At 51.2% G+C, this 15,983-nt stretch overlaps 1 protein-coding gene across 4 annotated transcripts in view; it reads left to right on the top strand.

Annotated features, from left to right (window-relative positions):
- The window catches only part of PLXNA4 (plexin A4), a 565,211-nt gene that overhangs the window by 226,925 nt on the left and 322,303 nt on the right, over positions 1-15,983 (top strand). For all 4 annotated transcript variants that reach the window (XM_032483354.1, XM_032483355.1, XM_014561902.2 and 1 more), the window contains one exon: positions 6,363-6,545. In XM_032483354.1, coding sequence (XP_032339245.1) covers positions 6,363-6,545 — 183 coding nt within the window. The remainder of the gene's footprint in view (positions 1-6,362; positions 6,546-15,983) is intronic.

Below are 15,983 nucleotides of genomic sequence, written 5' to 3'. Positions count from 1 at the left end.
ATGTGTGCCAGCGTGGCCGTGCACTGTACTGGACAGAGAACCCAGAATTGAACCCAAACTTCGCCTCTTCTGCGAAGCCCTGCTGCTTCCCACAGCAGTTATGGCCCTGCCCTCTGTCCCTCCAGCCCCGGGTATATCACTGAATCTGGGCACACGGGACATCGTCTAATTATGGATCTGGTCTGTCTCCCCCACTGAGAAAGGAGCAGAAATAGGGATATTTTCATATTCATATTATTGGGTCCTCACCTGGTGTTTGATGCTTAGTGGGTCCTCCTAAACGTCCTTAAGGAAAGTAATGAATGAGAAGCAGTAAATAATGTTGTCTTCATTCAGTGCCTCAGTTTCCCCTGATGGAAACAGGAAGTTCCAATAGTCCAGGGGACCAAAAGTTTGATGGAAAAAGGCCCAACTGAAGACCCCACAAGTGGGTGAGCTTGGGCAAGTCTCCAACGCCTTCTCCCCCTTGATGGCCTGGCCTCCCAGCTTTGGGGCTGGGCATGGGGGTGCTTGGGACTCCTCTGCCTGAGGCTACTTTTGTCTTCAGGGAGGGCCAGAGAGCTGGTTTTCTCCCAGATGGAAGGACTCCTCTCTCTGCTGGACTAGGAAGTGCCTACAAGCCAAAGGGAGGACCAGATCTGACTTTGTATTTTCTGTTCTGAGCTCAGAGACGGCTGACTGCTGGGCCCAGAGCAGTCGGCAACTGCATCCCCAGTTGGAGGCAGTTGGCTGCATTCGTCCATCCCTGTGGGCTCACCTGGTCGGCCTCCTTTGAATCAGTTTATGATATTTGTAAACAGTGGATGCCTTGGGTCGGAGGGGCAGCCTGTGGCTATGGAAGAGACTGTGTCCCAGAGCTGAGCTAATTGGCCCACAGGGGGATGGACCTGGTGACATTTACCTCATTAGCATCTGCTTTTGGACCACTGAGCTCTGGCCTAGTTCTGACCTTTCCATAATAAGGACTCAAAGTGGGGTTTCTGCAAAAGTGGGGCAACTAAGGGCGGGGTTAAACCAGCTCCATCTGGGGGTTGCCATTAGGAACCAGTCTTGAGGCCATGCTAGCCAGGATGAGGAGTGATTTCAGGATCAGGTCCCCAGCCTACCTCACCACCTGAGGCCTTTGAGCTGGATTGGCTCAGGTGTCAGGGTGATGATGGTTCCTAATGAGTGTGTCAACGGGGCACAGGGTTAGAGGGTGATGCCCCCACTGTCCCCCAGTTCTGCCCCCTTCTTCAGGCCTTCTCAGAGGGACCACCGGACACTGCCAGGGTCCTTGGCTGGCCGCTTTGCAGCTCTACCCTGGAGCCTGGGGAGACTTCGGAGGAAAGAGGCTGGCAGCATTTAAAATCCCCTTTCCGTGGAGATGATAGAGCTTTTCAGAGTGCCAGTCTCTCTGCAGAGTGGGAGCAATTTCCCTGTAATTGGTAAAGTAACCATAACTGCTCTGTCATTTGTATGTAGCGACACGTAATTGCACGGTAACCTTTGCCGCTGTGTGCGAGGGAAGCGCGGTGAGCTATTAGATGGTAATTCGGAGTGTCACCTCCGGCTCCCCACGCCACCTCCACCACCAATGCTCTGCTCCGGGAGGCCACCGTGGGGCCCCTCCACCTCCAGGCCCAGGGGGTCCTGCTCCAGTGGTTACACCTGTTACATGCCGTTCTCTCCCCTGCCTGGTCTATGGCACCCTCAGCAAGGAAGGTGATCTGGGACAGTGCTTCTCAAACCTAGTAAGCAGCTAAATCACTCAGGAAGGTGGTAAGGTAGAGATCCCCGAGCCCCAACCCCAGAGTTTCTGATCTGGTAGAATGGCGCTGGGGCCCAAGAATTTGCATGTCTAATGAGTAGGGCCACTTCTTCTCAGTATTAGACCATTTCTCTGCTCCTTTGTTCAGCCTCATTGGCCTGCTGGATCTTTAGGAAGTACCACCTTTGCTATTTCACCTTGATAATGTTAGCCCCTTTGATCATGATAACCTCTCTCTGAGGTAGATTCCATGAATTTCCCCAACGACACAAAGAGTCACAAAGGTTGCCTGAATTGTCTAAGGATGACGAACAGTACTAAGAGCTAACACTCTCCCAGCATTTGCTAAGTGCCAGACAGTGTTCTACATGCATCAGTCTTTTAACCCTCACCACGGCACTGGGAAGTAGATGCTATTATTATTATCCCTATTCTACCCGTGATTAACTGGGGCACAGAGAGGTTAAATAACTTGCCCAAGGTCACACAGCATTAAATGGTGGAGCTGGGATTCACACCTGGGCATTCTGTCTCTAGTTCCACGGTGTGAGCCATTACGAGACTCAGGCTTTTATTTAGTCGTCTGTCCACCCATCCATCATCCATTTAACACATACGTTTTAATCTGCTGTGAACACGAACCAAGCTAAGGCTACAAATGTGCACAAACCACGGTCCTGTCCTTGTGCTCATGGTCCCTGGAATCCAATGGCTCACCAGTCTTAATTAGAAGCCAGGTACCTCAGGAGGACATTTGTGGGAGGCAGATTTGTTAAAGGGGACCCCAGAGGATGTGGCCCTGTCTCAGGCTTCCAGGTCTGGTCACAGGGTTGCCCACCACACATATTCCATGCAGCAGAAAAACCCTAATTTCTTTCCTTGGTACGAGTGAACCGGCTCACTGATGTATGAGCACTATATGGTGGCCTTGGTCACCCCTGGGTGTTTGTGGACTGGCGGAGGGAGAGGTGAGGCCCAGGGCCCACAGGCGCTCTGGGCTCCTGGTTGCAGCAGTGTCCAGCCCCTTCCCAGCTCCACTGGCTGCCGCTCTAATCTTGCTGTTAATAGGGCCCACAGGAGGGCTCGGCCGGGCCAGAGCAGACAGGCTCCTCCCCCACTGCCCTAGGGTGCTCAGGAATCCGTGCCAGCCCTCACCTGTCCAGGCCTTTCACCAATTAGCCTTCCCTTCCAGGGCCCACACGGCCCTGCCGTCTGCTCCCTTCACCTCAGCCTCCTGGGGGCTGCGGGCCCGGTGGGACCCTCCCCCCTCTCTCCTCCTGGTGCTGTAATTGCTCTGTGGCCTCAGCTCAGGCTTCGGCTCTGACTTGGCAGGTGGTGTCCTTGGAGAGCTGTGCTCTGGCCAGGGGCGTGCAAGGGCCACTCCCTGCAGCTATCCCCATCCTGCTCTGGGCGGAATTTCCATTAGAAAAATAGAAAAATTAACATGAAATACCCCCTTGCCTTGATGAAGTGCTCTCCAGGTCAGCCAGTGCCTTCACATCTAGTCCTCACGACGGGCTGTCTCACTATTTTACAGTCATAGCAAGTGAGGCCCGGAGAACAGGAGGGGCCTGGGCCAAGTGGCATAGTTGGGAAGTACCTGAGCTGCTGTCGGAACCGGAGTCCTGTGTTTTCTCCCACTACTTCAGTGTTAAAAATCCCTCCACCGTCACCCCTGCTTTGAGGAAACGGGGAGTAAGGCCCCTGCCGCCGCAGCTGGGGGCCGTCAGCATCCATGCAGACCTGGGCTGCTCCTGGTCCAAGGCCTTGATCACACCTTCATCACCTGTGGAGCATCTCCTCTGTTCAGAGGGAGAAACCGAGGCACAGAAGAGCCCATGCGGGAGGCCTGTCGTTGTCCCTGGAGTCCCGGCGCCATGGTAGGAGCCTCAGCGGTGGCCTTTGCCTCAGTTGAGCCTGAAGACAATACCACGAGGTCGGCCGTGCGGGATGACTGTCAGGTACAGATGAGGAAGCCTGCGACCCGCCTCCTGACGGGCCCCGCAGGGAGCTGTCCTGAGCTGAAGCCAGCAGAGTCCCGGCCGCCAGGCCACCAGGCCCGGCTGTCCTCACTTCCTTCAAACTAAAACATTCCTCGCTGGGCCCTTTCCCTCCGTGTGAGATACCACCGTGGCAGAGACTCACAGGTCCCTGATTTTCTGCCTCTGAGCAAGCAAGGATTTAATGCTGCAGTTGGCTGAACGCATACTCCTATTTTGTAGGCGGTTGGTGTTCTGCCCAGAGGATGAAAAGAATGGTATTCGGGAACTGACTGCCCAGAAGTGTTGTTCTGGGGGCGGAGCGACCTAAGCCTCATCAGATCGATGGGGCATGAGTTTGAGCCGAGGGGTGGTAGGGAACATGGGCTGCCTCCCTCCCTGCCTCAGTTTCACCTTGTGCAGAGCGGACAGTCATTCAGCCTCAGCTACCTAAAAAGTGGTTCATAATGGGCGAGGTACTTATACTAATGGCAGAGGTCTCGGCAGGGCTGAGGAGGTCCAGGGTGAGGATTCCTTCTGAACCAGAGGCAGGAACATGCAAGGCCGTGACGATTCCTAAGCTGCTTTCTGAACGCCTGGCAGGTCACTGCAGTCACGTCCAGCAGGGAGAAAGCATTGTCTGCCCTTAATTTGGATTTTTTCCTTCCTCTTCTCTGTCCATCTCTTTTGCTTTGCACCCTGTCTCCTCCCCTATTTCCTCATTTTAGGAAAGAACCATGGAGATCAGACTAGACCTTGAAAACTTCATCCTACCTTTGACTCCTATGGCTGTTTTTTTGCAGGGGGAGGAGGTAGGGGTTGTGTTCGGTCTGGGCTGTTTGGCCAGACCATGCAAGAGAGGCCAAAGGCGATCAAAGGCATGGGACGGACATCTGCTCTGCACGTGGTCTGCCAAGCCTGCCCGTGCTCTCCCCCTCCCTGCCCTGACTGCCCCACCATGGTAAGAAGAAAGGGAGGGGTCTGAGAGGGGATTTAGATGCTCAGCACGTTGTCTTCCTTGCCTATCCCAATGCCTATCCACCCCCCCCACTTCTGGGAGGGAGCCGAGGGGACCCCCCAAATCCCTGGAAAGCTCAGAGTTGGCCACTTGACACAGCTTTGCTGGCAAGAGCCTGCCTGCTGGTTCTCCAGATGCCTTTTCCTTTGGCTGGATCGAAGCCTTTAAAAAAATGACACCTTGTATTTTATTTCACTCCTTTCTCTGGAAAGTCCAAAGACATTTACAGGTCATGGGCTCTATGGCTTTATGGAAACCCATCAAAAAGCAGAGGTTGTTTCCTTCATCTTTATAGAGTGGAAAATAAAAGCACAGGGAGATGGAATGACTCTTCTAAGAGCACACTGTTCTTCTGAGAGAAAGGGGGAAATCCAGCGTAGCATCCTGGAGCTCGGGGATGTTGGTGCCAGCCCAAAGCTGCCCAGCGGGGGGCACTGGGGGCTCCTCACCAGCCGTTGTCAAGGTCTTCGTCCCTCCTCAGTTGGACCCCCTAGCTGTGACCCTGTGCTCACATGGGGCTCTGGGAGCCTGGTATAGAACAGGGAGGAATTCAACTGAAACACTGGGGGTGGGGTGGGGCGGGGAGATGGGCCAAAAGCTGCTCTTGTCAGGTTCCCTGACTCCTGAAATTGTCCCGGAGTCAGGAGCGAGAGCTGGGTCAGTGTGTCTCACAGGGCACCAAGGGATCCAGGGAATGTTCTCGTTAAGTAATGCTAATAAGTGTTTGGATCAAAAAAATGATTTAGGGAATAAAATGCTGGAAAGGCTGAGAGAATTTTAAACAGACTTCTTCTTGCAGGGCTTTCCTGGCCTTTCCTGTAGCTGAGCATTAGGAATCTCTTACCTGGTGTCAGAGCATACTGTGTTCTAGTACATTCCCCAAAACTGCTTGCCCAAGGAGCCCTTTTATGGTAGAATATCTTGGGGAACTCGGGTTCCATGGAAGACACTTTGGGAAATGCTGGTGAAGGCACAAGGTCAGGGCTGCCCTTCTCGGCCACGCTCTGAAAGAAACAGGGGCCTGCGATGGGGACATGGTGAGGCACCCCTGTGGCCTGCTGAGTTCATTCACAAACCTTCCACTCCTGCCGTTCCTCCTTTCCCCAGATTGTCTGTACGTCTTTGCATGGTGTTGTCATACACGTATTAACACTTCTGGTTCTCTATTCCACATGTTCACGTCCTCATCTGTGCAGTCTGCTCCACAGTAAGTGTGTAGATGTGGAGACCACGCCTCCCCACTCCCCAGCAGGGCCGCCTGGAGGCCATGCTCATGGGTGCCAGCCCAGTGCTTTCCCAGTGATGGTGGTGATGGATCGTCTAAGCTACCAAGATGGCGCCTGGAGGGGGTGGAGGAGGGGCAGAGAGACCACGGAGTATGGTGAAAAGAGACTCCAGGGATCGGTCATTTTTTGCCATGGTCCTGCAGCCTACTCAGCTGACTGTTGACAGGTTACCTAGTGTGCCTGGAACTGAGTTTTTCATGCAATAAAGGAGGGATTTATACCAGATGATTCCTCTGTAAGGATTCTTCTTGCTCTGTAGTTCCCTGACTCAGTGCCTCTGCCAATTGCCCTGGTGCTCACCCCTAATGTTCCTCCCTCTTTATTTTCAGCTCTTAACCATTGATGACAACTTCTGTGGCCTGGATATGAATGCCCCCCTGGGAGTGTCTGAGATGGTGCGTGGCATCCCCGTCTTCACGGAGGACAGGGACCGCATGACTTCTGTCATCGCATACGTCTACAAGAATCACTCCCTGGCCTTCGTGGGCACCAAAAGTGGCAAGCTGAAGAAGGTAGGACAAGGTGTAGTCATTTCGGTTCTTGTGAAGACAGCCTGGTCCCGCCCTGGGACAGGGTGTTTTCTTATGCTCTTTTACTGCCTTGGGCCTGGCTGGCGAGTGATATGGTTTGAGTTAAGGAGCTGTGTTGCTGCCTTCACTTGGAGGGCTGTTGTGGGAATCACACTCGGTGAGTGTGTGGATTCACCTGTTCCATGGGCTGAAGGTCTCTGAGAGGTGTGCGTCTCTAAGCCTGCTAGGCCATTCCAAATGGTGTTGGGGAAGGCAGACACGGGCAAAGGTTATGTCTGTTCCTCCCCCTGCAGCCCTTCTGGCTGGTGTGTCCATCTGGAATCCATTCAGGGAAACAGATGGAGAAAAGTATAGGACCTACTGGAGTTGCTAATAGCCAAATCGTGGGACAAAGAAACCGTGGATGTTGTGGGAGGCACAGAAATTCCTTAAGGTGGAGTAGAATGGTGTGATCTGGGGACACGAGCTTTCCTGCTTGTTCTCCAGAAGCTTGCTGGCCTCAGGGGTACTGGGTGACCTTGGCCCATCAGGCAATATTGGGGACACCCGTCCATCTGGAACTATTTTCTCGCCCACCTCTGCTTGGGTGCTTGGGTTCTCATCTCAGTGAGTTAGAGCTGGCCTTGTTATAGGGTGTCCTCCTTGCTTGGATTAAAAGCCTTTGTGAGACTGTTGCCAGTAGGTCCTGTGGTCTGTTGGCTGATAGTCGTACTTCACTCTTCCCTGGGAAATACTGACAACTCCGTGTGGAGATCCTGCTTGTTTTAATTAGGCTTCCCTTGGAATTCTCTGGACAGCGTGTGATTCAGACTGATGGAGCAGCTCTGCCTGATCTGAGACTGAGCTTTGATGCCTCCGTCTCCCTTGGCTGTGTTTCTGGACATTCGCCTGACGGTCAAGGGGAAATGTTCTCTGCCCGTCTAAAAGACTGTGCCTGTTCTCCCAACCTATGTGACAGCCCGTTTCAGCAACTGTTTCTTTTCTTAAATTGTGCATCCCTGCGGAACAGGCAGTGGGGCTGGGGTGTGAGAGGGTGGAGGGGGAGAGGCAGGGGACAGAGCGTGCGTGAGTCGGGGCCGTGCGGCGAGTGGTTGCATGGGTATTAGCTGGGAAAGGAAACAGCGTGTTGGTGAAACGCACACTGCAAGATGCTGTGGGCAACGCGGCACACTCCCGGGACCGCCCACCTCATCCTAGTGTCCTGCCGTAAGTGTTAACAAATAATTTAGCCATCACCTATATAGCTTTAAGAATTGTATTTTAGTCTCTTGCCTTTCTGCGAAGAATATATTAAACACAATTGAATGTTTTCTTGCTACCTTGGCTTTCTTCTTGTGATCATTACTTGTGTGTTGAACTGAATTTGCGGGTGCCCAGGGGAGACGCTGGGAGCTGCAGGCGTGTTGTCCCCGCATGACTCCTGTGTCTGGTGGCTGCATCCTTCCCGGATCTTCCTCTGGTGAGCATTGTCACTCACCACTTCCAGCCGCTGCCAGGAATCCTGGTCCACTTCAGCGCCTCTCCTCCTCCCCGGGTCTGCGGCTTCCAGCTCTCAGTGAGCTAGGAAATCAGATAACCAAACTTGCTGAAATTGTGTCTGATAAGCCTTGGTATAAACCAAGGAGGGAAGTGCTTTAGAGCAGGACCTTGGGCACGTTTCCGTTGGTTGCTCAGATGACTTCATTCTTCAGAAGAACTCAACAAGTTCAGGTTTGCTGGCAAAGTGGATTCTAAATACCAAAGCATTCCCATATACAGTTCGTACGATGAAATGTCTGTTGCTCTGTTTTGCCTGCCCTGGTGGATGAATAAGCACTGTTGAGGGAAAAGTAGTAAGCAAGGGAGCTTGGGGTGCTCCAGCTCTTATCTCTGCTTTGCCTGATCTCGGCACAAGGGAGAGGTGGCTTCCTCTAAAGCACTGAAAGATTCCCACCCCACAGACTTCCTACCAGGTGCCAGCAGATCCTTTACTTGATGGCCCAATGAAGTAGACACTGTAGATGGATTTTTTTTTTTTTTTGCTATCGTCTGAGCTTGTTAGTATATGGTGTCAGTGAAATAAACATTGAGACTTCCTGTGCCCATAGCGGAATAGAAAGTTATTTTCTCTTGGGGGAGAAAAGGTGTTTCCTGGCCATAGCTGCATCGTAAACTCAAGACGGTCGACTTGCAAATGCATGCTTTCGGTCACTGGGTGGACAGAGGCTGATGGGGCCTGGCTCTGTCTCACCTGTGGAAGCCAGTCCCCTGATGAGGGTGGTCAGAGGGCAGCCTGTCTCGAATGAGGGCTGAGGACACCTCCAAGAGCCTGGGTGGGCAGAGTGCACACATACAACCCCCATGGGGCAGGCTGTGGGCAGAGCCTTGCCTTCAAGTGTCCCTAGAGGTCAGCCAGGCCTGCAGTGACAGACAACACCTGACCTGGGAGCCTTGGAGCTTTATAAACTGCGGGCTAGCGCTTCTCATCTTTTACTTTGGGGGTTTTATGTAAGAACAGTTCTGTTTCAGCCACCTGGGACATTACATTTAATTTCCAGAACTGTAGTGGGACTGGTGGAGCATAAACATTTGAGAGGTAAGACCAGAGGGTCATGTCGGGGGGAGTGAGCCAGGGGCCCCCCTGGGGAAAGTCAGGCTGTTCGGGCAGCCAAACCTTCTGCTCCCCGAGCTCCAAGCAGCAGCCTCTTTAATAGCTCTGCTGAAGCCCGGCTACTGCTCCCTCAGACTCACAGCCTGCCCAGGGGGACAGTCTGAGCTCAGAAAGGAAGGCCCGGCCGCCGAGTCTGTTGTTTGAAATAATAAAAAGCGAAACTGGCCGGCTTATTTATTTTTTCCTAAACAATAGAATTTCCCACCACCCTTGCTCGCTGAGTACCACTCCCCTTTCCTTCTAATAACTCTGTCCTGCTTTTCCCAGAGGTTATCAGGACCACATTCACTTTTTGGGCAGAGGCCCAGCCATGGAAAGCTCTGGGGCTGCAGGAGGGTTTTGCGGGAAGTTTTGTGAGCTCCTGAAACGGAGTGAGGATAATGGAAATCATACCATAGCCGTAATTACAGAGTTGGCTTTTCTGAGCCCTGTAATAATCTCCTGTGTGTATCAAGGGCCCTTGCAGAGTTCTTTGCAGTATGACAAGGGACTCGAGGTGGGAAGGGTGGGTGGGAGGGGGCTGGGGCGTTTGCTAAGAGTAAGGGAGTTTGCTGCGAGTTTCAAAGGTCCCGCAGCTAGACTGTAGCTATCCATGGGCTGCCCTCAAAATTACTGACTTTTTGTTTTGTTTGAAAGATGTGGGTCTCCATCATTTGCAACCTTGTCTCTGATGACCATAATTTCACGCCTCTAGTGCACACATCACATGAGGCAGTGGGAGAGAAGGTGAGGCAAGTACCAATTTGGATGTCTTTTATGTGTTCTGATGCGTGTATTACGGCTGGCATTGGCATCCTTTTCTGTGCGACGTTAAGAAATGTGGCACATAAATGCTACAGTCATTAGGAGGTGCCTAGGAACTTAGGAATAAGTCACAGAGCGTTACAGTTTCAGCTCCAGGTAAACCTCTTAAGGCAGATGCCACCCTGATTTGCTTTAAGGTGTCTGTGTAAGTCTGAAAACCTCTGACCCAAGTTGGGATATCGAGGTCCATGTTGCCTCAGAAGGACAAGATCTCTTTGCTTAAATATTCCAGCCAGAAGTCTGCCCCCCCACTTTCTCTGCCTCTTGCATTTTTACCACTAAGTGATCATATTTTATGGCTGCTGCTCAGCAGTGAATTACTGCCTGACATTAGTGGGAGAGGCTAATGTTCATTGTGAACCAAAACATCATAAACTTCCACTTGAGGTGTGATTGCTCCTTTCATTTTGTGATTGCATCTTCCCTGGGTGTTTTGTTAGGATTAAATGGCTCACACTAACGGGACAGAGCACTTGGTGGATGTTGGTTAAGCAGAACCCTGGCTGGCCCTGCTATTGGCTTGTAGTAGGATATGTGTGTATGTATGTGTGTGTGAGTGTGAGCACAAAAACCAAGCTATACCAATCTCTCTGGATAGGAATTGGGTGTGTATCAGCATGGAGGGTCAATCGGAGTAGATATCACAAAATCATTCTTATTGGAAAATTATCATGCAGATTAATTCAATCTTCCTAATTTTTTTTTTCTTGAGCCTCTTTTGAAGTCGATTTGCTTGTGTTCCATAGGCTCTGACTATAGGCCCCAAAGAGCAACCAGCCAGAGGTAGAGGGAGACCCACCTGGGGCTGTGTCATTCTGAACATAAGTTCTCAGGAATGGATGCTCTGTGTGCATGTGTGTGCGTGTGTTTTTGAGATGCTTGAGTCACACAGCAGTACCAGATCAGGGATGTGCAGTGTATCTGAGAATTCTTCTTAATATTCACCTGAAAGTTTATGTCAACTTTAACTAAAGAAAAAATTCATTCTATGGAAAGCTCTCAGGATGGCTGGAGGCATCACAAAATCCAATGGAGGTACGGTGCTGGAACTCCAGCTTGCCTGAGACCCTGCAATTAGAGCAGAGGTTGAGTGTACCTGGTGTAGGGTTTGGTCAGTTTGCTCCGTTATGTTACAAGTTTTTCAAACCAGAGCTGCTGGCTGGTGTGCATGTGGTTAGATACCCACACAGAAAAGAAAAGAAATGTGGAAGAATCAATGCTGGATAATTTCTGCTATGGGGAAAGTCCACTGAAGCTTTTTTTTCTTTGGATTATTTTTGTTATTGTTTTTGCACTGCCCACCCCTGGCTTTGCAAGTCTTAAGCCTGTGTGGGTCTTAACCTGTGGGTCAAGTGATGGGAAGCTGAGAATGAAGGTGCACAGTTGATGCTTGGCAGTGGGGGGCAGGGGGTGCCTCCTTCCTCTGACTTCACGCTAAGCAGGGACAGAGAGATGGCTGTTCGGTCATCAGTCCTTCAAGCCTGGGGACTGGGGACTGGGGACAGGCCTTCAGACCAGCTTTGCCTCGTGCCAGCCTGTCCACTTCTCACCATCCTCCTCCCACCTTGTCTCAGTCTCCTCCTAGGACTTTTGGTCCATGTTGTACCTGGGAGGTATGGAAACCAGCTAAGCCGGACAGTGTCCTCTTGGACATATCTTATATTCTTGAACAATAGCAAGCTTGCACTCCATCATCCTTTTTACACAAGTGTGTCCCCATTGGCACTATTTTCTTATCCTTCCTATTTTTCACTGCTCAGCCCTGAGGCTCATCCACTGTCCCTGCATGTCCTCGTCGGGGATCCCAGGTGATCCCTCAGTGCTGACCCCTGGCAGGATCCGGGGCAGGATCCTCGCAACTGAGCATCTGCCGCAGCCCCTCTCAAGGCAGCTCAACGCCAGGAGCTGGGGCTTAGTCTCATTCTCCTCCTGGCGGACTCTTGAAACACACTTTGAGATCCCCAGAAAATACTACTCCAAGCACATTTGTCATTCTGTTTTCCAAATGATCATTGCTAGTGCACATGATTTAAGGAGATGGTTTTAAATGAGCTTTGCCAATTCAAGATTTATTGATACATGTGTGCCATTTTTTTGAATCATATGTGTGTGTATATATATATACATTTGTGTAGAATGATCCTGATCATAAATTAAAATGCAGACATTAAAATTGAAGACATTGTTGCAGAAACACCTCAAATCATCGAGCACACTCAGTCAGCTGATGCTCAAATGCCAGACATGCTGGAGAAATTTATCCAGTGACACATGCAATTGAAGTAAAATATTGTGCTTTACAAGAACATATCATTAAAATGAAAACTAGCTGAGTATCAGGAGTCTGGCCATGTAACCAAGACAACAAAGATGGGAAAGGATGAAAGACATGATGTACCAGAGGAAGAGGGTGAGGCAGAAGGCAAGAGCAGGAGGTGGGCCCCAGCTGTAAGTGGTCCCCTCACTACTGAGCTCGCATCTGATAGCATCTGGACAGGAAGAGAATAGAAGCTGTGTGGTGAGACCGGAGAAGGTTCTCGGAGAGGGCAGGCCTGGGGATGGGGAAGGCGGTGGTAGCCAGGCTGACCACGAGTTGAAGCTGTGACTGGGGGTCTGCTTATAGTTCCTACTATTCTCAAGTGACTTCCTGTGAATGTGGCCACTGGGCTTGCTTCCTGGTGGTGTCATGATGCTTTTCCCAGTAGCTTTGATTTCTCTTAGAGACATTGATGGTGACTTCTAAAATAGCTCCCTCAAGTCTCCCACATTCACTCCATGCCTTCTGTCCTGCCCCCAGGGGACACAGATGTATTGGTTATGGATTGCCATGTAACAAATGACCCCAATACATAGCAGCTTAGAACAGCATTTATCTCATGGTGTCTGTGGGGCAGGAATCCAGGCCTGGCTTAGCTGGGTCCTCTGGCTCAGGGTTGCTCACAGACTTGTAGCCAAAGTGTTGGCTGGGGCAGCATCATCTCCAGGCTCAAGGCCAGAATGGGGGAGGATCCTCTGCCCAGATCATGCACATTGCAGTTGCAAGGCCTCAGGTCCTCACTGGAAACATCAGTCACTTGCCACATGGGCCTCTCTGTGATGGCCACTCACACAACAGTGACATCTCATCACTTCTGCTGCATTCTATTCATTAGAAGCCGGTCACATGGTCCAGCCCACACTCAGGGGAGGGGCTTCCACAAAGGCATGACTAGCCAGAGGCAGGAGTCATTCAAGTCATTGAGATCATTTTAGAGGCTGCCTGCCACACAAGGGCTTGGTTTCTGGGCTACCGAGAGCACCAGAACCAATACTTCTGAAGTTCAAGTTAACTTTTAGTGGTATAGGAAGGGGCACAGCCCTACTTAGGAACCAAAGTGGCCCCAGCACTGAATCCTGTCTACTGGCTCCCTGAGGTTTTGATGGACATATTAGGGAGTCCAGAGGATGAACAGGAAAGGGCAAAATGGCCAGCCACATCCACAGGGCCAGAGGTGCCAAACCATCCTCAGTGGGAGGTCTGGGAGCACCTGGAGGTCGTCCCAAGGGCTCTGCTCATCTTAGGGAAACAATGGTGGTTTATGATGGTGGATGAGAGAGATTTGCATTTCCGTTTGGTAACTGACAAGAGCTCTGAGTCCACGGAGAATCCATGCCCCATGACTTTGACCCCTTTTGGGAATCACCTCACTTTTAGGAAGGGGTCATTTTCCTAGGGATTGGAGCTGCAAGAAAGAGGATGGGAAGGTAACTACTGTGCTTTGAACACCCGGTAGGTACCAGGCACTGTTCTGGGTATTTTACCTGTGTTATGTGCATTGATCATCTCGTGTAATCCTCAACATGTCCTTCTGGGTTAGAGACTACATCCTCCACTTCACACAGGAGGAAAGGGGGTGAGTAACTCACCAGTGGACACATGATTTGATCTAAGGTCTACCTTCATTTATATAGCAAAATATGAACTGAGGCTTTTGCTCTCGGGCTGTGGGTTAACCTCACCTCTACAGCCATGAAAGTGGTGCCTCCTGCACCTGGTCAGCACACCTGTTGTCCAGAACCTTCCTACCTTCCTTTATTTCCCTCTCTGCTCCTGCCCTGGCTCCAGGCCCCTGTGTTCAAGCGTGGATGGTTGTAACTGATTTCCCCATCTCAAGGCGCTCCCCTCTTTAATTATCCTGTAAATTGTGCCAGGATCATCTATCTAAAACGGCTCCAGTCCTTTCACTCTCCTCATTAAAAAAAATATATATCTTCTCATCCAACCTTCTGTGGCCCCCACCTGCCTATGTGTCAGTGGCCCAGCCAAGGACACAGGTATGTGCTTCAGCCCTTCTGCCCCGGCATGCTGCCTGGCCCCTCATGATTTGACTCAAGGATCCTGGCTAAATTTAAATACCAAGGAGGAGGCTCCCACCTGAGAGATGATGGGGTTCCCACCTATGTGGCAGCTCGAGCATCACCAACCCCCCTCCATGGGCAACTTCCCTCTGGAGGAGCAATTATGCTGGAGGCCAGCCTGCAGCCCAGTGGGCGGTGGCCTCGGGGAGGGGCCAGAGGTTTTCTGGGAAACAAGCTGTGCTTTTCCACTTACCACTGACCTGCCACCTGGGACTCACTTGGGGTGTCTGTCTCACTGGAATCCTCTCTTCCCGCCCGTGGGACTGTGTGTAGTGATTCTTGACTATTTTTCCTGTTGCTGGTCAACCAGGGTCCCTGTCTTTACTCATTTGCTAGGTGGCTGCTTCTACTTAGTTATATCCCATGCTGCTTTGCAAGCCCTCTGCAGCTGAGGACCTAATTACACCGTCTCCTTGGACCCCTGGTCATTTTTAGCAACTACCCCACCAGTCCATCCAGCCTTCTTTTTCTTTCTAAACGCCTGTCCCCTTCACCTGAGCTTCTTGCCCCACGTTTGCTTTTTCAGCTCCTGCCCGTCCTTATTTGCATTGTGCTCTTAAGGTGGGAAAACCCACTCACAGATGTTATCTTGACCAGTTGCCCAGGGTGACTATGGGGTAGTTAAGTCCCGAGGCAGCTCTGGCTCCACGATTTCTTTATACATTTGGTGACTTGAGAGTCAGTGATCAGATGGTTTACTCTGTTGACCTGCTTTGCCCTGCTGGCGCCTGTGTGAGTCTCATTAGGACAAGTGGGCCAGCGAGTGGGTCTGGGAGCAGTGGGTGTCAGCTCACAGGTCCTCCCCGCTCTGCAGGCTCTCCCTTCCTTGGGGCCACTCTCTGGCCTCTCCAGTGCCTCCCCTCATCCCAGTTTTTTCTGTTGAGACCTCCTTTGAGTTCCCTTCCAGAAGTTTCCTTCCCCCTACCCCCACCCACCCAAATGAAGGCTCCTGAGGCCTTGAAAAGAAGGGTGGAAGGAAAGGAACACAGGAGAGGCTCCCTCATTCCCACTGTAGCCAGGGAGATGGACTGTATTTCTGCTTAACCACTCACATCACCCACCAGGCTGTTGATGTGCTGGGGGTGGGGGAGCCGAATTTGCACGTGCCCTGGGATGGTCAGACTTGACGGGCCAGAACGATGCCGAGGCCACCTTACGACTGCATCCGTAAGTTACACCAAATCCTGCTGCTTTCCGGGTCTTCCCGGTGGGAATCTCAGATGCTGAGTATTGTTTCAGGCAGGATTATACCTAAGATCACATGGGTACTTTACACGCTACATGGTTTCTGATAACAATAAAGATGGTTGGATACCTTCGGTTCATTCTCAAAGATCTGTAAGTGAATAAATTCTTTAACTTGGTCTTTCTGCTAAATAACCAACATCCCCCAGTGATCATTCAGCTATTTCCCTTCTGTCCTACCTTCCTGCAAAGAGCAGAGCCAGAAACAGAAGCCCTTTACAGATGTTTCTCACGATGGGTGCACAGGCTTTTTGAAAGGTTGTATATACTTATAACCATATACTAAATGTTTTCGATTAGCATACATAGAATGTCTTTCTTAA

This window comes from Camelus ferus, chromosome 7, assembly GCF_009834535.1.
Source record: "Camelus ferus isolate YT-003-E chromosome 7, BCGSAC_Cfer_1.0, whole genome shotgun sequence".
Taxonomy (NCBI): domain Eukaryota; kingdom Metazoa; phylum Chordata; class Mammalia; order Artiodactyla; family Camelidae; genus Camelus; species Camelus ferus.
This window is presented reverse-complemented; position numbering and strand designations above follow the sequence as displayed.